The 23,573-nt window shown below is 36.2% G+C and overlaps 1 protein-coding gene across 8 annotated transcripts in view; it reads right to left on the reverse strand.

Moving 5' to 3' along the window:
* Positions 1–5,161: 5,161 nt before the first annotated feature.
* Lar (tyrosine-protein phosphatase Lar) overlaps positions 5,162–23,573 on the reverse strand; it is a 464,266-nt gene continuing 445,854 nt past the window's right edge. For 4 of the 8 annotated variants that reach the window (XM_069133249.1, XM_069133251.1, XM_069133250.1 and 1 more), the window contains 9 exons: positions 23,379–23,529; positions 21,430–21,726; positions 14,598–14,737; positions 14,298–14,497; positions 13,565–13,731; positions 11,921–13,281; positions 10,930–11,156; positions 9,026–10,832; positions 5,162–8,935 (listed from right to left, as the gene is read on the reverse strand). In XM_069133249.1, the coding sequence (XP_068989350.1) occupies positions 8,867–8,935; positions 9,026–10,832; positions 10,930–11,156; positions 11,921–13,281; positions 13,565–13,731; positions 14,298–14,497; positions 14,598–14,737; positions 21,430–21,726; positions 23,379–23,529 (4,419 nt within the window). In that variant the 3' untranslated portion in view covers positions 5,162–8,866. The remainder of the gene's footprint in view (positions 8,936–9,025; positions 10,833–10,929; positions 11,157–11,920; positions 13,282–13,564; positions 13,732–14,297; positions 14,498–14,597; positions 14,738–21,429; positions 21,727–23,378; positions 23,530–23,573) is intronic. The other 4 variants (XM_046613986.2, XM_046613984.2, XM_046613980.2 and 1 more) reach the window with 3 other exon arrangements.

A 23,573-nucleotide genomic window follows, 5' to 3' on the forward strand; every position in this document is an offset into this window, starting at 1 on the left:
CCACCAGGAAGCGGACCTCAAGTGCAGGAACCGCGTAGCGCAGGGTCCAGGAAGTAGAGAACCCGGTACTCGAAATCTGCGGAGCGCGATTCTGATACGTCCGCTCTACTGCGCGGTTGTTTCCAGACTGAGGAATTCGGCTAGTTGATTTTAGATCGATGACGTCAGGAGAAAAAAAATTTCTAATACTATGTATGATAATACTATGCATGATGTATGATGTACGATGATGTGATATGATGTATAATGATTTTAGTTCTTACATTTCAGATAGCGAATACACACTTTATCTCTCCTGCCGATTCCAGACTCAAGCGGCTAGGCCCTTCGATGGTCAGCCGTTGACTGAAGATATATCCTTCAGTCAACGTGTCAGCTAATAATGCTGCCGTTTTGCGACAGTTGGATGATAAAAAGTTTTGCCTGCACCTTTCAAATGCGTGTTAAAATACACTCAAAGTTTCAAGAAGCTTCGTTCCATCTCTCCCTATTAAGAAAAAATAAAAATCCCCGACAATTACCTTTTCAGGTCTTCAAATTAGGACACTGCGTTAAATACGGTCTCATATACGGAGCATCTACTTCATCTCGACCAAAATTAGCGCATCCGCGATGTATTACAGTTACTCTGAATTTTTCCCCATACGAGCACTTTTCGAAACCAATTCTGCTTCTCTACCCAACGTCGATACTTCACTTGCGACTAGCTAAAACAGCTTTTCGATTCTATGCCTACGAAAATTCAAGATCGAGAGAGCAAATGAAAAGTTGTTGGAACAATTGTGAATATTATTGTTATGGAATACATCGAGCGCGTGTCGAATAGAATCCCATTTCGAAGTGAAGAAGTCTTCTGTTTCCATACTATAAAGTATTATTGTAGGTAATCTAGTTTGTCTCCTGGAAAATCATCATATTTACAGTATGCATTACGTATTGATCGTAAATGGATCATACATATTAATATCGTACATGGGCCGCATTTACATATATACATTTTGGTCTCTGCATCATTATTACGTCTGATCTATTATTATTTATGATCTACGTATACATTCTTCTCTCGGGTACCTATACTCTAATTAAATCACTGTTTTGCTAAGAATTTTGGAAGAAATTTATGCTCATTACTAATTCCTTGTATCGCTGACAAGTCGGTAAGTACACACAGGCTGAGTACTGGCTTGAGCGCACCATTGCGAAGACAGCGTTACTCGGAAGGTGAATGCAGCCAGCGTCATGTCGAAATCGGTACCTCCCTGATGTTCTGCAATAAGTTCTCAACTCTACCATTGGAACATCTCAGGCAGCGCAAGCGCAGGACGATTTTCGGTTGTCGCGCCAAAGCCCATTAGAGCAACTGTCTTCATATATTTCAGTCAACGTAATTTCTTTGCTGTTGGTCTTATCTGTATTCTGTGGGTTCAATCGGTTTGGAAACAATCGTACAAATCGTTTCTGAAACAAAACATTTTTTGCTCACTAAAAACGTAACGGTAACCCCTTTGGATTTCTGATGAAAATTTTCGCGAACTTGAAAAGTGCTTGAATCCATTCTTTGATGCACGATATCGACGTAATTTTGCGAGAGGATTCGATTGGGTGCAGTCTCAATACGCCGCGAGTAACAAGTAAAAAGTTAGAGCTGAAAAACGAAATATTTCCTTCGTAATTTCTCTGCTGTTTGCCACACGCTCTTCTTGGTGCCTTTCTTGCGTTCCTGAGGTTCTTTGTCTCTGATGCCTCAAAAGGAAGAACCCCCCCCCCCCTCACCATTGCCCATGAAAACAAACGTTGACCGATTTATCACAATAATACGGTACATGTCATTATTCGCCATACAAAAAAAGCGATCTGTAAAGAATGAGATATGACTGATCCAATGGTTGATGAAATTCTTTTGTTTTAATAGAAAATATTGTTCGATTCATATTCAAGATTTTCAAGAATAGTTCTCCAGGTCGGGTTGCGCGGGCTCACCTTGTTTTCATTGTGAAGTTGTGGAGCCACTTTTTCTTGAGGGCCTATGTTGCAAAATAGTTAGATGAAAAAATCATTTTTTGTTGTGCCTAGCTCGGGACCCTTTGATTCAGGGGCCCCTTTGGCGATCGCATTGGTTTCATCGGCATAACTACGTCACTGACCAGATAGTCAAGCTTCAACATTGTATACAATCAGTGACACAGGGATACCAGTGCTATAAGCTACGAAGATTACGCCCATCATACGTACAGTTCTTGTGCATTTCAATTACAGTTTCATCTACTTTAGTCTCCATGCTGCAGCGCTTGGGAATCTTATGTCTACATATAGGACCACTTTTAGCACTTACCGGTCATAACACCCGCTATATCACAGAACAGAATAACAAAAAGAATCGTTCAGTTCTAATTTCCCTTCGAAAGGCGATTATTCACAATTATTTCTCGTCGATCACAGATAAATGTAAAATTTTTTTTAACTCTTCATCTTTTTAAGACGTTAACTATCCTCATTCGGTTTGGTCACAATGTAATTTGAAATTCTCAATAATATACTCAAAACATTACTAACGTGTTTAGATGCGAGATTATTTTCGACATGACGTAACTTTTTGAATTAACGTAGGGAGCGACTTGACCGAATACACATATTGTACCATTTGTACCGTGATGAAGACTGATGAGCTGCTCTGGTATGTATATTACGAAGACTTCAGATCACAGGTGCTGCTACCCAAGGATATTGCAACAGCTGCACAATTACTCGAGAGGGATACCTCTTTTTACGTCCTTACCATGATCTTCTCTTTCCACCTGGCACAGATGTCCATTATCATTTACCGTTTCGAAAAAATTAATGATTTCAAGTTCATAAAAAATCACTTGAAACATCTTTACCAATGCTGCAAGTAGCTAAGTACAAAAACTTACTAGTTTTGAGCCTATCTCGATATCCGTTAAATTTTATACATTGTTTTTAAACAATTGTTTCAGATTTTAGACAGAATAAAAATTGATTTTACAAAAAGATGCATAATATGTTGGTTGCTAGTTTATTGATGCCACGAGGCTATACATAATGTATATATATATATATACATGGTATCTCTTTTTGTCAACAGACTTTTTCACGTTTGTCCCTATTATATACACATATATGTATACAATAATATTCGATTTGTATGGGTATGGGTGTGTGTTTGTGTGTTAATAATTGTAATTAGTAACTTGGCATTTTTTTTTCCATGTATGCCAACCGCAGCCTGTTGTACTCTTTCTTTTTATTTCCGTGTTCAAAATTTCATAGAAAAATTATACCCGATAAACTATTAGTAATAGTGATTGTAATGAAAATAATATTAATTCTTTCAAGATGCTTTATTACAATTTTATAAATTATATTTGCCAATTATTACCCTTAAGTATATCTTTTATAATTCCAAGACTAAGCAATTTCATGATCATTCAGGATTAAATTTGTTTTCGATCCTGTTAAATTTCAGAGTTTTAGCATACAGTAGTGATTCACTATATTGACTAACTATATGCCACGAATTATTATACTCAGTGTGTTCGTTATTCGTGATATGAAATTCAGCTTCCCATAGATCTTCGCAATCGTTCAAGAAGAATACAACAAACCACATTATTACATATGCATGCATTCGTGAAACACTTTGGGTTATAAATAAAACTTAAAATTTATAACGATACTGGTAGCTAAAATACAACGTACACTCAAATTTAATTAATATATGGTGGCGATAAAACAATGTTGTAATTATGAGAAAAAAGTTTACGAAGAAAAAGATATTTAAAAAATGTGTAAAAAAAATATATATATGTATAGATATTATTATATAATATATTGTATATCATATAAGTATATATGGGTAATGGACTGTTGTATACAGATAAACGGTAAATGCATTTAATAAATGCTACACTTGCAGTTGATGCAAAAACATATATCATTTAACTATTCGTACACAATTCATTATTTGTTCATATTGTAGATATTTTAATGGAATTACGTTTTCTAGACGTGAGTTTTGAGAAATCTTAATTATATCAGAATAAAATCAAGATTCATAATCTCACCGCATGTTAAGTAACTCTATTCTAGTATGGAAATTTCAAAAAAATATTACAATCATTGAAGGTGTATAATACAATCCGAGGAAGAGATAGGAATGAGAAAAATATATTTTACTTTAATGAATAAAATTATTTTCTGTGGTTGTGAAAAAGTATAAGAGCGGTTTTCGGAACGTATATTGAGATATCATTAAAAATGTCTCAAAGCTCACCCTATGTGGCTGCATATCGGCTGCTCGACGTAAACTAAATAGATAATAACCCTTAAAAAATATAACATGCGATTATTGATTTGTAAAAATATATAAAAACGTGATGATACAAAGTATAAAAGAAGCGTGTTAAAATAATCATATTTTCTAAATGCTGCGCGAATATTGTTTTTCACCTTGATCGGGAGGTGTGCAGTCGATACGATAAGTCAAATACAGTTAATCGTAACTATATATATGTATATTATTATCGTAGTATCTTGATAGTCTTGAAAATATCCATCCGATCAGCTGCACTATGTTTATGTATGTATATAATTCTATACTTTTAGAATAATATCATCGTCATCGTCTTAATCATCATCATTAATATTAATGATAAAATATGCATAATATATATACATATGTGTATTCATGTATATATATATGTATGTGTTATTCTTTCTACACGTATTATATGCTATTAAACGCTATCAATGATAGACGGTGCATTTTTTATGTACACATAAATGTGATAGCCTGGCCCTCGTTAATCGGTTATTACTAAATAATAAGTTTCGTGGACAACGATTTCATTTTAATTCCCTTACAATTCACACTTGGTAATTCATTTATTATCACTTTTGTGTGTGTATGTGTGTGTGTGTGTGTGTGTGTGTACGATGATTTATAGTATAGATATGGAATTCGTTTATAATGTTTAAAGTCGGAATGATAGAAGATGAGTTGATAATAACAAAATTATTACATATATCGTTTTGTACAGAAAAATAAAATTGCAAAGTGGATGACTAATTTCGCGAGGAATTTTATTTATATAGTAATGACAATTATCAGTCTTGAACAACGAAAGTAGAAAGAGAAGCTGCCAAAAAATTTCGCGAGCCTGGAGGGCATTGTTTCTTTTTTTTTTTTTATTCATAATTATTATTATCTTTAAATATGTATATATATTTATATCTACTAATGTACGCATATGTGTACACTATAAAGGTGCAGTACTGTAAATGTTAACAGGCACAATTAAATTTTTTTCATTGAAACATTATTGTCAGCAGTACTTATTATAATGTATATTAGCAACAAACGAGATCATAGAATTCGATCTGAATAAAGATATACATTTATGTACCCGTTAGGCTATTTACAAACAGCTCACCAGCTAAAATTTGAAGGAACTTTGTCGCGATTGTTAACTCAGAATTATACAATTTCTTGCAAAAATTTCACTATGTGGAGAAATAAAAAAATAAATAATGTAAAGATAAATTTCATTCATTATGGAAATTGGAATGCTATGAAGAAAATAAACGATGTTACATCAGCTGCGAATATTTTTGGCATTCTATACATAGTTTAACGTATGTATAAGTTGTACCTTCCTTGTAAACTGAGCTACTTTTTCCGTCAAACTTTTGAATATTTTTCACTTCTTTTCATATTTTTAGGTCCGACCATACGGGAAATTCGCCTTTTTTTTTATAAGCTGGCATGTTATGAGAAAATACTTGTAGTAAAATAAAATTTTACTTCACAGCGAAGATTCTGTTGACGGTATATGTACGGATTATATTTAACCGTCTCAATACTCAAAACGTATTTTTATCGTTGAATTTTTTCATAAATTCTCATTCATTTTCTTGGAAGTATACGAAACGTACAGAGAAATGTGTAACATGGTACTTCAAATAGTTTCGTTGTAATAAAATGAAAGCAAATGATGAATTACTACAAAATTATTTTGAGTTGATTGGTTTTTACACAATTCCGCATTAATAGTGGTTTTTCCGTTCGAAACTATCAGAACTACTGATATTACATATTTCCCTATGGATTCTGCACACAGTTAAAAAAAAATGAAATACAATTCACAGCTATTAACTTAAAGACGTTAAATCGAACGATAGTCTGTTTTTAGAATATTTTTCCTTAAGACTGGTCTGCATATCCTCGTTAAAATGATAAGCAGGTAGAATTGCAAAAAGCAGATGATAAGAATATCTTGGATTATTTTGATTCGTGTGATCTATCGCGTTCATGCCGTATTGCTTTGGAGGAGAAAAACGGATCTTGTGGTTGAGTATTAAAACATGTGAAAATACGTGAAAAATACCCAAGAAGTAAATAGGAAATGTAACTTATTGACAGTCGACAAAGAACGCTTTATATGCATATAGGCATGTTAAAGATAATTTGTGAGAAATTAATCGCGTATACGTACATCCTTATGCCTACATCGTACAATTTTTGAATGAATAATTTGTCATTGTGATGAGACTGCAGTGTGTGGAGTGGGGCTATAAATAGTGATCGAGGGCGCAGGTAAACTTTACATGAAGTCAACATACAGTGTTCTACTTAAATAATAATTCATCAAATATTGTGCACCAATGAACCGTGCACCGTTCCTTAGTTAGAGGCACCGTACTTTCTTTCATATCGTTATCTCGCTCTATATTTCTATCTCTCACTCTTCTCGTTCACACCATTCATTTATTTACGACAACTTTTTTACTAACGGCTTTCCGTCTTAGTCCAAGCTTGTATAATGTTTCGCTTATTATATCTAATTTCAATTCATTAATATATGTATAATGTAACGTAATAATAATGTAGATAATTCATACGAACAGGAGATTACCTATAGTGCATAGTGGGGTATAATGTATACGTATATTTATAATAGTATTAATAATTGTCGATTTGGCAGTATGGCAATTTTCACCGTTGATAAATGGAAATTTTCATGTATTTGCAAGGAGTTATAATGTTATTACGTTTTACTCACTATTATAGTAATTGTAGAGTGTGAAGCATACGCTAGAAGTATAACTATTACACTTCGTCTAAAGTATAATTCGCATGCTCGTTCTTCTTTATTTAATTCTCATTATTAGTATTATTTATTTTTATTACTTTTTTTTTTTCTATACAGTAGAAATATGGTCGTTTCAACATTATCGAATTTCTATGCTATATAATTGAACTAACTAGATATGACGAAGAAAGGTTTAAAAGGGCTCAAAAAATTTTACCCTCAAGGTAGGGTGAAAATTTAATTATCTATATCCCAATTTTAGATATGTCCGACTCCGATAGCTATACTTAGTAAGCCATTCTTTGATTTGTGTAAAATTCCGCAGGTTTCAATTCGTTTTAATTTCATTTCCTTATTTATATCGTATATATATATAATGTTAAAAGTGCTAAAAACAATCGACAAAAAATCGGACCATCATGGTCCAGGTGTCCATATGATCGAGATGAAAGACTCGATTTTTGAGACTTTTTGAAGATTTTTCATAACGTTTCAAGATGGCGTTTCGTATATATATATATATATATTCGAAAAGTCTCAAAAATCGAGTCTTTCATTTCGATCATATTGACACCTGGACCATGATGGTCCGATTTTTTTTCGATTGTTTTTAGCACTTTTAACATTTTCAACATTTTCAATGCATACCGTTGCAAGATGGAGTTTCGTTTGTTGAAAATGTTTAAAGTGCTAAGAAAAAAAAAATAGAAAAAATCGGCCTATCATCGGCCAGGTGAGGGTATGATCGGAACGAGAAACTAGATTTTTCAGAATTTTTTCAAATTTTTAAAAACGACCGTTTTCGAAATGGGTTTGAATAACATTTAAAAAATACGGTTAGCGAAAAAAATTTGAAAAAAATCAGGGGTGCCTTTTTTAAATGGTAGAATCGTATAAAAAATCGCGGAACGAATCAAAAATGGTGAGGGAAAAAAGGGGTAAATTTGACATGGAATGCCCCATATTCAATCTCTTTGTAACGATCCGTCGTGCTTCTGCGATTATAACGCGCATGGGTAATAATCTAGAAAATATTAACTAATTGTCGTAGATAGCTACTGGGGAAAAATTAGACAGACTCACAATCGGACGTCATTACTGTAAGCTGGAATGTAATTAAATTTTTTAAATTCATCACGTCGACAATATTAGATACTACAGTTGAGAAGACTCTACATATGGTATTAATATAGTCCTAACAATAACGGTGGAATTGACGATACGCCAGTTATCGCTTGTCTACAGATCGTTAAATTCGCGGTAAAAATTGTTCTTTAGTAAACTACCGAATATTTTATCAAATTTTTTTTAATTAATCATCGTTCTTCTTGGTTTTATTAATTCGTTTACTTTACCTTCTTTTCGTTACTATTACAGCGCAGACACTCATCACTCTACAAAACGATAACAATGAAAATTTCCTTTCGAAATTGCTTCTCCTGCATTCGCTTTTACTATTACTAATCATTATAACACTAACTACATAGTCACTGTTTTTAAACACTTGTTGGAACTTATCTTAACATTTTACTAAGCTACGATCGTAATATAAGTCTCTGTAAAATAAGAATATAACATCCTATGTGTTTCAGCCATCGCCAGTCATCGATAGCCATATTAATATCTTATTTGTCACATCGTTTTTCACACTCACCAACGAGTCACTCGCAATTCTATACACGACGTATTCTCGCCTGATCTCCGGAATCGTGATTTCGCTGCTGTTGCCTTTCCCTTCGATCGCATGTTTCTGCTCGTCAGTTGGCATAGTGATCGAAGGAGCCCAAATATTCAAGGCTTGCTCGATAGCAAAATTGGTATTGGTCCTGGAATGAAAAGGTGTGATTTACATTGTCGGTATCGTTGGTAACTTAAACTCGATAGTTTTCATTTTTTCAATCGTCGTTTCAACTCACCTCCGTTTGAACCATAGCAGGACGTTGCGTACGGAGTATTCTAACTGTTTGGAAGATATCGACAACACCCTCGTATTGCATACGCTCGAGGACGATGCTCAGGGTGATGAAAACACCGGTGCGCCCAACACCGGCACTGCAGTGAACCGTGATGGGTCCATCCTGGCCGAATTGTTCTTTCGTCTTGTGCACTTGTCCTATGAAGTCTATGAATCCATCTCCCGACTTGGGCACCCCTTGTTCCGGCCAGTCTATGAACTGGAATTGTCTAACCGTACGACTGGCTCCGTCTCGTGCATCAGTCACTTTGAATTCCCTGAGTATGTACTGCGGCATGTTATATTCGGCGATTGGATCCACCACGAAACACTGGTACCTTATTGAGCGATCGGAGGGCCAGTACTGGTGGCATTTTTCCCTACCCATTTCCTTGAGCTTTGTTAACATAACGACTATCGTCGAATTGTGCTCCCACAGCATGCGCCAAAAGTCATCAGTCGTGTCGTTTAGCGGTCCTTGAGTGGCTATGTAGGCACCGCGGTATCTGTATCCGTCTATCAGACTGGCATTTATGTAGTCGGATCCCTCGATGTTTCGCTGCGGCTGAAGACAGACTCTAGTGCATTCGTATGGAAGAATATGAACTAGTCGATTTTTGTGCTTGTTGCACGCAAGGTTTGCAGATATGAACCTTGTCGAGTCAGCCTTTATGTTTGACAACTTTTTGAACTCAAGTTCCATTCCCGTTATATTGTCCAGTTCGGGTTGCATCAGCTTCTGAATGTGGGAGTGCAGGTTTCTCGCCGGTACCTCGGTGTTACCGCAAATCACAGCCTCCAGCAGTGCGTCATGGATGAAAATGTACTGGTCTTCGGTCTGGACCATGTAGTTTCTCTGCGCACGGAGACACGTCACGTGACCGTAAATGTCTATCATCTTCTCGTGCTTGATGCGTTCCAGCATGGAGTCGATGACGATGAAACAGCCTGTTCTTCCTACTCCGGCGCTGCAGTGAACCACTAGCGGCCCGCTGTCAGGTACATTGAGGGATTTGACGCGGCGTAAGAACTGCAAAAACGGTGCAGGATGTTCCGGTACCCCATGGTCAGGCCAAGCTGTGAACTGGAGCTGCTTGATCTCGCGTCGCTCAGAGTAGCCATTCCTGCATACTTGGAAGGTTCTGATGCAATACGTGGCCAGTTCCTGCACGTCGCTGATGGTTACCGTCATCTGACCATACGTGTCAGCGCCTCTGGTTGGCCAATACTGGTCGCACTTGATTCTGGTCCTCTCTTCGAGCTTCGTCATCATCACTATGGTGCTTGTCCTCAACTCCCAACACATTCTCCAGAAATCAGCAAACGTATCTTGGAGAGGACCCTGGGTCGCGACGTATGCGTTTTGCTTTCTGTACCCGTCGCAGTAGTTCGCGTTTATGTAGTCTGATCCCAGCATTCCGTCCAGGGACTGAAGAATCACCCGGGAATGATCATAGGCGATCACGTTGGCGTAGCGATTCTTTGGCTTGTTCACTTCCATGTTCGAATGGTCCCATGTGAACTGCTGTCCCGGTTCAATCGACTCGTATTCTTGACTGAATTTCAAATTGTCATTGGCTTTCAAGCGCTCGATGTGGTTTCCTAGTTCGCTAATTGGTATCGGTGGGTGCGAGATCATTCCTGGTGTCTGGAAATTTAGTCGACGCATTTCGACGGGATCTGAAGGCGCGTGGCTTGAGCTTATGTCCGCTGCCATTAGAGGACGAGTGACGGCCGCCTGATCAGGAGCTTTGCAGGGCTGTCTGCGCCTGGAAGAGAATTATACGCATGGTCAACGGATGTTACTCCGATCCGCTATATTAAATTTAGTCGTGAGTTGGTATGATTTACATATGCTGTACTTACTTTCTTACAACGAACAGAAGTACCATGAATACGCTGCCCACAAGAGCTGCAATGATTGGACCGACCACCCAAACCATCCCTGGTTCTTGTCCGCTATTCGTAACGGACACTTCTGGATGTCCATCGACTGGAATGTTAGGGTTCGGCCTACTTGGTGGCTCACCAGGAGGAACTTCCCTCATGTCCAAAGACAGGTATTCCGAGAATGGGGACGACGTGTACAGATGCTAAAGAAAAACACAAACCATTCATAAAGAATTTTCGTTTATCATCTATGATACAAAAGATTATATTTACAAATAATGAACTAAAACGCGCAACATGCGCAAAATGAATTATTTGAAGTAATGTTTCAATAGAAATATCTATAAAGTTTATTATTTTCGAATTGTTTCATTTCGTTTCTGTTTTTGGAATTTAATTGACCCTTTCAGGAGGGATGACACCTTCCGGTAGTGCTACTTTTCATTCTGAAAACCATATGGTAAAAATTGTAATGCAATTCACTCTCTAGGGTTTTTGTTTTCGTGATGATCTCAGATTCAGAGTCGAAATTGTGGAGTTAAAAAGAGTGAAATTGAGATGAGGATCAGCCGAGACCGAAGACGTATCTGAAATCTCATAATCTGTGGTTTCTAGATATTTTTGCTTGCTGATTAACATTTTAGGTTGAAATAGAATATTTTGAAAACAAATTGATTCGTAGAATTCGACTCTCGGGATTCTTCGGAGTCCTAATCAGGTAAATCACCTCAAGAATATCGAATTCAAAATGACAGTTCCAAAATGACGAACGAGAATTTAAAAAAATATTAATTTTCAGGCGGATTGCTGTTTTTTTTCAACTGTATAGTCCAATATTTTAGATTCAAGATTTTGACTTATTCAATTGTAGGCAGTCCAACTTGAAATCAGTAATCCCAAAAACCCCATTTGCAGTTTTTTTGAACGAAGTTACTCCTACTTCAACTTCTATTTCTGAATTAATTACCTTTCGTGGTGTGTCCACAATGGCACGTACAAAAATCCTGTATCGCTTGTTCCTGTCCAATTTCCTATTGACAAAACCTTCGTACAAGCCTCCACTGCCGAGGTGAAACGTGTAAGGGATATTCCTCTGCAAAAACTTGGCAGCAATGTAAGGCGCATTTTCCCTTTCCTGTTTACCACCGAGGTTCGATATCGTATCTTCGGTCAATTCGTCCGGTTGTTTGTTAGCAGTTGCTGTATCTTCGGGCACAACGATCAAGTAGTAATGCGAAATAGGTCCATATTCTTCGGATGCCTGAGGTAATATCACTTGAATTTCTTCGCCGTTGACGACTCCATAAAAATCAGGTTTCACCATTGGCTTAGGTGCAGCCATCTGAGTAGTAACGGTGATTTTGGCAGGGGGTCTGTACTGCCCATCCGAAGGAACCGCCGTAACATTTACATTGTACGTTGTGAATGGAGCTAGTTCGTTGACTGTAGTTGTAGTGGTTTGTGGATCGACAACGATTTGTTTACGCTGAACTACCTGGATCTGAGTTATACCTTGAGAGTCAACAAACTCCTTGATTGCATCGAAGGATATAGTGTAGTTGGCTGGGTTCAGTCTTATCGGTGGCTTCCATAGCAGCGTCATTGAGTGGGTCGATACGTCAGGTGCTCTCAAGTTCAACGGCACGTCTTCTGGCTTTACCTTCACCGTGACCTTATCACTCAGCCTTCCGAGACCGGTTTTGTACCGCGCTGCTACGGCGACCGCGTATTGAGCATATTTTTCTAAATTAACTAGGTTTGCGGACTCCGTAACACCAACGGTCTTCTGTTGCCACTTGTCAAGATCCTCGACGGCTGTCATGGTGTAAAAAATTTTGTACCCAATTATTTTTCCCCGATTAGGTACAGGCTCCCACCACACTTCGACACTGGATTCTGAAGTAGCTACCGCTTTGACGGACATCGGAGCTCTTCCAACGTCTTTTTCAGTCAATATTGTGATCTTTTCAGAGAAGGGACCGGCACCCTTCGACGTGTAGGCTCTGACATGAAAAACATACTCCGTATTCTCCTCGAGATTTGTAAAAACAGCTCTCGTCTGCGTCGTGTTTCTATCTATTGTTGTTGTGTGGTCGTTTTTCTTATTGAACTGTACATCGTAGCGAATTATCTGACCATTCCTATGGTGACGAGATGGCTGCTCCCAAGTGACACAGACGGTATCCCGCGTTTGAAAGTGGTACGACAAATTCGTAGGCGGTCCTGAAGGCGCATCCTCTGGACTGAACCAGTTCCGTACTGTTTCCTGACCAAAACCAATATGGTTTTGCCCAGCGACTCTGAACTCGTAATCTACACCTCGCTCTTCTCAAAAAGTAAGAAAAATTACACGTTGTCGCATTAAGGCCAAACACCTACATTGTCTTGTAATATCAATTGTGTGGTGAAAAAAATGCAGACCCTCCATGAAAAAAATTTGTCAAGTATCCGGTGGGCTCATTTCAAATTTCATTGAGCGTTTAATTCTAACACTGTGTATACATTGTGGTACAGTGATTCAACTAGCTCTGCATTCTTCTCTATCCACATAATGTGACAGACTTGATAAAAGAATTGCATTTTCAATAACTTTCCGATAATAAATATTTACCAAGATCTGTAATTTTGTGGGTATCTCTATGAGTACCCTCGAGGAATTCCTCCTTCAATGTCTGATTCTTGATACCGTATCGTATCCTATACCCCAAAAGTTCTCCGTAAGTCTCGCTTGGACGGCCCCATTCCAATTCTAGGACTATAGGGTTTCTCTCCATGACTCTGAGAAATGAGATATTTATTTATTTCAAGTTCACAGAATATTATCTTTTCTAGGTTTCATTTTATCTTCAATTATTTAATTAAGGGGTTGAAGAAACGAGGGTGGAACATTGAGTGGAGGCTGGAGAAAGGGTTTAAAGTGTCCTATTTCCATGCCATAGAAATCAATGCATTAGTATTTGAATTCACTTCAATGCAAATATTATACTGGCTTCTTTCAGGCTTGATTACATACGATATTTAAGTATCTGAGGGTGCGAGGAAACTCTCATTGCCCTGCTGAAAAAGTTTGATAGGACATGAAAGATTGTGATAGAATATTCTATAGAATGGAATTCAGAAATATGAGAGATTTATCGCTTTGTATCACGTTCCTGAATCCTATTTTACGATATTCTTTAACACTAAATCGTGATCTATCAAATCTTATCGGACTTTTTAAGCAGGAATGTACAAAGTTTCTTCAGCTTTGTTATAGTTCTAAAATAATTGATGTCTAGTAAGCTTGATTAATTTTGACAAGCTAGAAGTTACCTTACTCAATATTGAAAAATAAAAACACATACTTTAAATTCACTTGCGGCCTGTTAGGTACACCGCCTGGAGTCTGAACATGGACTGGCGGAGACCGATCGCCGTCTCCTTTTCTAGTCAAAGCAGCGACTTGGACCGAGTACCTTGTGTCAGGTTGTAGCCCGGTAATGTTTAATTCCGAAACGTCTTCGAGAACTTCTCGACGCATGGGATCGTTCAAGAAACCTTTTCCCTGTAGCGAACGAATCAAAGTAAGAAAGATTTATCAGAAATGTTGAAAAGTATTACACGATGGAGGGAAGTTTTATTGGAAAAACTTTTGCATTACATACCTCTTCTCTTTCTTCTTGAACGTGTATATGATACCCACGAATCAGACCATTCCTGTCCTTTGCTAGGGGTGGTTTCCACACCACGTGAATGGCTGTTGAGTTTATCGCAGTCGCTTTAACGTCTTGAGGGTCTCCGGGCACTGCAATGCAACTGTATATTAGTATCCGGTTGTTTTTCACATACGTTAATGCACGCACACGCACAGACTCACAGTCACACGCAGAGTCACGCTTATATTGGCTAATTAGGCAAAGCAAAAATAACTGGAACGCAAATTTGTAATGCGTATGCTGAAAATAAGTCATAATTTTTTTCGCGAACATAAATATAATAGCTAGAGGTACCGTGCTTGAAAAGTTTGACAAGATACATATGAAAGACGGCGATCAGGTATTGAAGAATATCATAGAATAGGAATAAAAAGTACCGTACAAATAATGAGTCTGTTGTGTTTCCGATTCCTATTCTAATAATATCCTATCGCAAACTTTCACGTTCTGTATCGAATTTTTGAAGCAGGACTGAAAACAAATATAACAATATCGGGTTTATTTAGTTATTACAATTAAATTATATGGCTAATAAAGAACGTTTTTTGAAGTTTATAAGTATTTAATTAGACTGGAAGAATTATTTCTCGATGCAACAAAGGAGGTAAGTGATAGCAGCATTGTTGATTGAAAGAGTAAAGAAAGAAGTTCAAACAAAATGAAGATCTCTTTTCGTCCTCTTTGAGTAAATTAATAAAATAAATTATAGTAGAAATCAACTGCAGTCACACATGGACGTCACAACACATAATATCCAGGTACTAAATACCTGTCTTCTACCTTCAATTCAAAATTTGCTCCATTTGAATACCAATAATTGTAAGCATTGTTTAATTTTTTTTTCCTGCACGTTACTTTTTACACGAGATTTGCTCATATATAAAATAAGATATCTACCAGCATTAGACGGTCCATGATCTTTAACACTGTGGTGAAAAATAGCAATCGTGGAAATTCTTGGAACTTGATTTCCAACTATGTGAAAAATTCATACTTTATTTATGTATTGTGATACGACACAACGTTAAGTAATGTTCGATACAAATAATGCTAGAGTTTATGGACAATCTTATACGAAGCAGTAGAGAAAAAAAAAAAATATATATATATATGACAGACGAAACAAAGTAGTGCCTGCCTAATTGGGATAAATAAGAAATTGAGTCAAATATATTCTACAGTGTATGAGTCAACTTGAGAAAATTTCTCTTACCACTCGCACAATGATCAAACACATTATATTCTACAGACACTCATATACATCTAACTGCCACTCACAGATAACAAAAATCCATAAAAACCGATCACCGCAGATGCCTGCAGGTGAGGAATCAAAAAATTTGAGGCACAACGCTTGAGAGTCGATAAAATACTCACTTTTTTCAGCTGCGCCCCAAAAGTCGCCAAAAAATTGAAAAAACAAAAAAAGTTGTCAAAATTCATGTCAATTTCGCTCGCATATTGATTATTAAATTATAGAATATTTATTCGATTAAATTTGACAAGTAGCATCTACTGTTATATTTGTTGTTGCATAAAAAATTTGTAGCTGGTTCTTTCTCTCTTTCATTTCTCTTTCTTTTCCTTCATTTCAAAAATGATCCTGATGGGAGGGAGAAAAAATTTCTCTGATTGGCTGACATAATGGCTTGGCCCTCAGTTTCGCAGATGATCGCAGAGAGGCGGGAGACGTGAGAATATCTTTAGCATGCGCAATCACTACTATCCAAATATAATAAAATGACTAAAACCCAATTCCACGACGTGGCGTACGTCGAATCTTTAATACGTAGCTCGAAGGAAATTGTTGTTTTTTTCCCTTTAAAAAATATGTATAATGATAATGTATATAGTTACAAAGAAACAAGGATTCGTATCTATTGCGTTATAAAATGCAAAGTATAACAAAAAAATGTATGCTTCATTTGAATAAGATTAATTAAAACGTCGCGCTGCAGTGTCTGCGTGTCAAAAAAACAACCATTGGCTGCAAGGATTTGCAAGTGGGCAAAAAATCGTGGTTAAAAAATCACCCAAAAAACGACCACAAAAAATTGGGCTCAAAAAAATTTTTCGAGAGGGGGGAACTTTTTTTTTTTTTTATTTTTATAAAAAAGGATTTTTGTCAAAAAGGTACTTCAGGTACTTTTCTCTCATCCAAACCCACCCATTCATCATCCGTTCAAAAAAATATTTCACAACCGATTATCACGGATGTGATATCAGTAATATTATTCACTGCTGCAAAATATTACCATTGTGCTTACGTACACGAGTTTATGATACATATTAATTATTATTATCGAGCCTGCAGCGTTCTACGTACGTTAATTTAGAAATTGGCGAATTAAAATTGAATCATGCTTCTTACACGGTTGCAAACTCTGACTCAATTTATCAGCGTTTGTATAGAACTTTACGAAAAGAAAATATTTCAATTTCTTCATTACGATGATAATAGTCATGGTATCAGCATTATGAAAATTATCTGCTGTTGGCATGCAAAATTCACAATTCATTGATACATTAACAATACGTATATAATATATAAAATGTGTAATGCATTCTAACGAGCCTAAAATATTATGGAATTTCTCATACCAAAATTCGGGTAAAATCAAGACCAAAAATGAATACTGCTTTGATTATTGGTGTTTGCAATAAACAATTTTCGCATTGTAGAACACATATAGTATATAAACAAAAAAGAGAATTCAAAACTGAAGCCGCAGGCGTTATTACAGTGGCTGTTTGCATACTGAGAACTAAAATCTTCGCGTGTATTTGTTGACAAAGCGCTGTTGCTATTCAGTTTTCGTGTAATATGAACATTTTTTTTTTTTATATCACTCAATAATTGGGCATCGAATTGTGCAGAACGGAAGAAAAATGATTATATTATATATTCACTTGGTCAGATACTGGAGTAAATGTATTGGTATTCAAATGTATAAAAGTACTTGCTTCGTTGTATCACCTGTCTAATGAGAATAAACATTTTTTTTTTTTCAATCTTCATCGAATAATTAGACTTTTTTGTTTTAAGAATCGTCTGTTCCTTTCTTTTTAATATCATTTTAACCACAATCGCTCATCCATTCACACATTTTGCCTTTCGCAACGTGGCAAGCCAGCAATATCTTTTCGTTTCACGTACAAATATGAACTATAGGCAACGAAGCTTATCTATGCAACGTTGCGAAAGGCCAAGTACATTTCGCATGACAGTTGAAAGTGGGGTGCGTAGTATTATATAGGTGCTTTTATAATATTATAGTACGGTGCTGGTGCTTAGCACGATATTGTGCGCTTATGCGTACGTTAGATTTTACATCAATTGTGATAGACGTGATTTGTGCTCTGCGTATAAAGTTAAATATGGTGCAATAAAAGTGCAACCCAGCTGCAAGTGTGCGCTCAAGTACACAATCACGATGATTAAGTAGAGCCAATTATCTTTGTGAGTTTAAGAGGTGTATACAGGCTTTCCCAATAATAATATACAGGTGCTTTCAGCTGTGCTTATAGTTTTTAACCATTTTGCTGTTAAGCCGAGTCTGCAAATGTTTGAAATTCTGTTACTACAAAGATCAATAATAAGTGTGTTCGAATTGTTATAAATTATAACAGGGTTGAAGGATTTACAGTTAATCAATGTTCATTCTGTATGTTAATATTACTCTACGTGTATTCGACTAGTTTGCGATTTGGAAAAAAAAACAAAAAAAAAAAAAATCAAAACGAAACATGAGAAAACAATAACAAGGAAAAACTGGAACCTTTCCCACTTAAAACTTTTGGCACACCTAACAAAACTCGGAGCAAAAATATTTATCCTACATCTTCATGGAATATCTGGAGTCTCAAATTGAGGTGCATCAATTAACGACGGCTTTATCATTGCCGAAATTACTCACTATTTTCTGCAGCAAATTTTTCGAATAAGACATGTACTTTTTGAAATTCCGATAAGCGAAAGTAAACATCAATTCTTAGGCCTTTATTCAATTCTTAGGTAAACATTCAATTTGGCCAATGTAAATTTAGGTGACATTTGTTAATGACTGAGAAAAACTCTACGATTTCGGTTGCCGTGGCATGTCACGCGTTATAATTATTGCATAACTGTGAAAAATAATTGAAGAATCCTGGAAATGAAAACTTTTGTAAACAGATTCGACATTCCGATTTCTAGATCTTTCAATGATGCGTATAGCAGAAAGAACAATATTCTTCACATGATTTAGTATGTTGAAAGCTTGAAATAAGATATGAATATTGAAAATGTAGGTATTAATGGTGTAAAACGAATTATAAACTTGATTATGTATTGAAATAACGAATGGAGGTGAGAAGGTGCAGGTGGTTCATTCGATGTTTGAAAAAAAGTTCCCCATGCATCGGCGTGCCATTCATTGGAATATATTGAACGTATTAACATGTGATACGTGTGTATGAGAAAATTTGCAGACTCTGCTTTGTAAGTTTGTCGATGGGAGTTGAAAATTTTGTAGACGGATAAATTTGAGGTAAAAATTTTGGAAATTGCAGGATGAGGAGAGATATGTGATAAACAAATTAGTAAGGCATGCTCTAACATGTGCAAACAATAGAACTAAATTTAAACTAAAGAATATATCAGTCTTATATATTTGAGATAATATATATATATATCAGTAATATATATGTTATATCAGAAAAGAGTTATAAGTGCGTTATTTGTGTGTCTGTTTCACATTCGCGTGTCGTGTGCTAGATGTAAGCGTTTAGTAATATAAATTTGAAATTTATTCTCAGCACGCTGCCATTGAGTTGTACGCCACTCGTACTTTGAGTTCTCTGTACAAAGAAAACTAGATATTTCATATAACTCGAGACAGTTAGCTATTTCTATCGTCATTACATGTGGCAAGAGTGAGTTAACAGTTAATAAATAAATAATGTAAAGTAATCAATAGAGATAAGTGGAAATAAGATTGAAAAAGAATATAAATTAAGTTAAATCAGAGAATGAAAAAAAAAAAAAAAAACCATATCAATTAGTCACGTTAACCACCAGAAAAACATCGATTTACAGATCATTATATGGATATATAATCTTAAAAACTAGCTGTTCAAAACCTGCGTCATCCTCCTGCAAAAGCTTCAAGGAAAGACAAAAATTGATGAATTATTATTCGACAAAAGATGTTATTCATATTATACTACAAAAACATGTTAGGCCCTGTAAAAAAATTTTTTCATTGTTTTTCTTTGTTTTTTTTTTTTGTCAATGTACACATACATATGTGAGCCAAAAACAAAATGTTATTTCGGCTGATTTCAAAAAATTGTTATCAGCATCCAAAAAATCCGTGGCTGCGTAATAAACCTGGAAAAAAATTCTAGTGCGGAAAACACCATCGGTGGAGAAAAATTATGATTCTTTTGGTGCAAAAATTTTTTCCAAAAATATAAAATTCCGCCAGCCAAAAAATACGGCCAGTTTTTTTTTTTTTTTCACAATTATGAATATTGAGGCGCCAAATATGAAAAAATTGTAAAACGCCCACGATCGACAAAGTGTGGCGAAAAATATAATTTGCATCGTACGTGTACGTGCAAATATACTACGATATGGCCAAAATAAAACTGAAAATAAGAAAAATAAGAGAAAATCAAAAGAAAGTTGAAAACAAATAGTGTTTTGGAGAATTTGAACTTGTTAAAAATACTTTCTTAAAGAATAATAGTTATACGATGGAGGCGTACATGGAAAAATGAAACAGTGAAGAAAAAAAAAATTTTAGTGTATCAACGGATTAACTGACGTAAATAAACCAGGAGTGGTTGATCGATTGAGTAGGAAGAGGTTGAAGAGCGAGAGCGAAATCTGAAATTTAAAATATAATTAATTCGTATTTGGCATATCATTGTATCCCGCACATAAACGCGCAATTTGGAAAAATCGACATTTTTGGCGGGCTTTTATATTTTTGGGTGTTTTATACATATGATTGATGATTTCATGAGGTTATTATATTGATTTTGCAAGTTATGCCATCCGTAAAGTATGGTATTCAAAATATCAAACCGTAGGTTAGTATGCAACCAGTATAAAAAATGCGAACGTTAGAATTTCAATAATTTCGGTCAGCATAAAACGTTACATTCGTTATCTTCACGGGAATGTTTCAAATTTTTTCACTTCGTTTGAAAAGGAGGCAAAAATCGAAAAAATTATTAGCAGTAATAAAGCTGCGTATTTTCGCATAAAGCATTTATTAATCTTCCAAAAGTCAACAATATGTCGATTCGTCAAACGAATACAACAAAAATTTAGAAAGCTATATGCCATACCTAATATAAGTGATCACCCAACATTGATTCGAATCGATTGTCAGTCGATTGACCGGTTGTGAGTAAGTCATTCGATCGTTTCGAAACCTGACGAGGGAAAATCGTGGACACAATGAGAATTGTATAAGCTAGTGATAACGCAGTTAACGCACCAGATTTTGTGTATATTATTTTCCAAACTTCGTGGTAAATTTCCTCAACTTAATTCGAATCGATCGAATCGTTTCTGCGGAATGTTTTCCAAGTAATCATTTTCACAATTACGTATTTAAATATAAGGCCGATTCAACTGTAAATCTGTCGGTACTTATTATCATGATTATTATACCGAAAGAAACAAACGCAACGTTTTCAAAGTACGTTGAGTGAAGTACAGATATGTTGAACACCAATGTTTGCGGGTGTTTTTCATAGACAAAATCGTACGATTACAGTTACATACCATCTTCGTGAGTGCGGACAGTGGTAGGAAAACTAGGGGGTCCGTCACCAACACTGGTGCCAGCCAAAACCCAAATCCGATACTGAGTCCACTTTTTAAGTTCGTCCATAACGAAGCTAGTTGCGTTGAGTTTGATAACGGAGGCCTCAGAGTCGGATCTCCCGCTTTCCACCGCGAACAGTTTGTAGTAGGCTATTCTTCCGTTTGACCTGTCAGCTGGCGGGGGTTCCCAAGAGACCAAAATTGCTGTCGGGCTGACAGCTTGTCCGGTTACATTGCGGGGCGGAGCGCCAGGGACTGTACAACACTCATTTTTAAGGGAAAACAAAATCGGGATAACGGGGAGGCATGGTAGACACTGATCATTTTTGATTCCGAGTTAGTGGTACGTAATGTAGACCTCGTGAAACCGGCATGATAGTATTCTAGTTCAAAAGACGTCTAACCACAAGTTGGAAAGACTTGAGAAGACTCTGGGGGATGTTTTTCTACAGAGTCGATAGATAAAATCTTCCCTGACGGTGACTTTTTACCACCTGACAACAGACCTATGCAAGGTTTCGACTAATCTAGATTCCGATGTCACTTCTGATGGACTTACCCCAGAATGCTGCCAGGGCGGTTACGGTATATTTCAGATACAATCAAATTGTGATAAATCCATTCCCTGATTTCAAAAAGACGGTGCAGTTAAACAAGGGGATTTGACATTGAGTAGAAAAATCATTCTGAGGTATTTTTTTTTACGGATTTGCAACATGTTTAACATGAAGGTTTTTCTGGATGAAAAACCAGGTTACTTAAACCGTGTCAAAATTTGAAAAATTTGTCAAATGTTTCGATATTGCATTTGACTGTGTACTTTAAGCATGAACAAATGAAGAGAGTACTTCGCGCTCAGATAAAGTTGTATGTACGATGTGTAGGACAGTACAATATACGAGATGTCACATTGTAAAGATAATATTGAAAATACTCAAAAGTTTCATGATGAGGAAGTGTGCTTTTAACAAGAAGATATTTTGGAGAATTTAGAGTCGGTGATTGGAAATCAGATAGTTTAAAATTCTTCAATTCAAAATGACAAATCTGTTGCAATATCCCCAAATTGGAAGTATATTTTTCAGGACAAAAACCGATTTATTTCACTAGTTATTTCGTGAATAGGAGTCTTTTGAACCAGTAACTTATGGAAGATTCGAAAATGCATGTGTGTAAAGCAAGTGTTGCCCCATGCAGATGATTAATGACTATTATTGCGGTAAATATTGACTTGCCTTTCGAAAACCTGTGACAATTACTCTTTATCCAAGAATCAACAGTGGCTACCAAAGGTTAATAAAATTTGAAAGTTAATACTAAGGAGAATGAATAAATGAAAATCCTTGAACACTTTGAAGAATATGTCGATTAGAAGTTGCCTAATGGTGAATAACGATTATTCAGTCATCATTTTTAAACGAAAAACCAAGGTAACGAACCTAAATTATAAATTTATTTATAATAAAAAGGTGCCCAAAATGCACACATATATCAATGCAGTGCATAAGTGCAATTTATATATATGTATATACGTATATATATATAAAATGGCATCCAAAAACGTTTTTGCAACACATGCAGTCATTCTCACTCTCCCACACTGATGTTTTTTTTTCTCATTTTTTTTTCTCTTTTTTTCGTCTTTCTCCTTGTCCTCTTTAAGAAAACAATTCCTTTTTAACTCTCATATTTCAATTGGTAGCTATGACATAATTCGTAGCTTAAGCTACTTGCGGGAGCATCTAGCGGGTGCTAAGTACCTCCTACCTGTTGTGCCACTTACAATGCCCAGTTCCTCATCAAAATAAAACCTTGTCGTGGAATTGTCGTTATATTTTGACGAGTAACGGGGCCGGTAAGCTGATCCGGCATTCCTCGCAGCATGTTTCGTTGGTTTTAGGGCTTACCGTACTGTTTGGTGCGAACAGGATAAGGGCTAGTCGTGGCACCTTCACCTCTCTGGCTTCTAGCTGCCAGCCAAACGTAGTAGAGAGTATTCGGGTACAACCCGGTCAGTGTATAAGTTTCACCGATCGGTATTCTTCGATGGTGCTTCTCCTAGGTGCCGGGAAATCACCATGAATAAGTTGCAGTAATTGTAA

The sequence above is a fragment of the Neodiprion pinetum genome, chromosome 2 (genome assembly GCF_021155775.2).
Source record: "Neodiprion pinetum isolate iyNeoPine1 chromosome 2, iyNeoPine1.2, whole genome shotgun sequence".
Taxonomy (NCBI): Eukaryota; Metazoa; Arthropoda; class Insecta; order Hymenoptera; family Diprionidae; genus Neodiprion; species Neodiprion pinetum.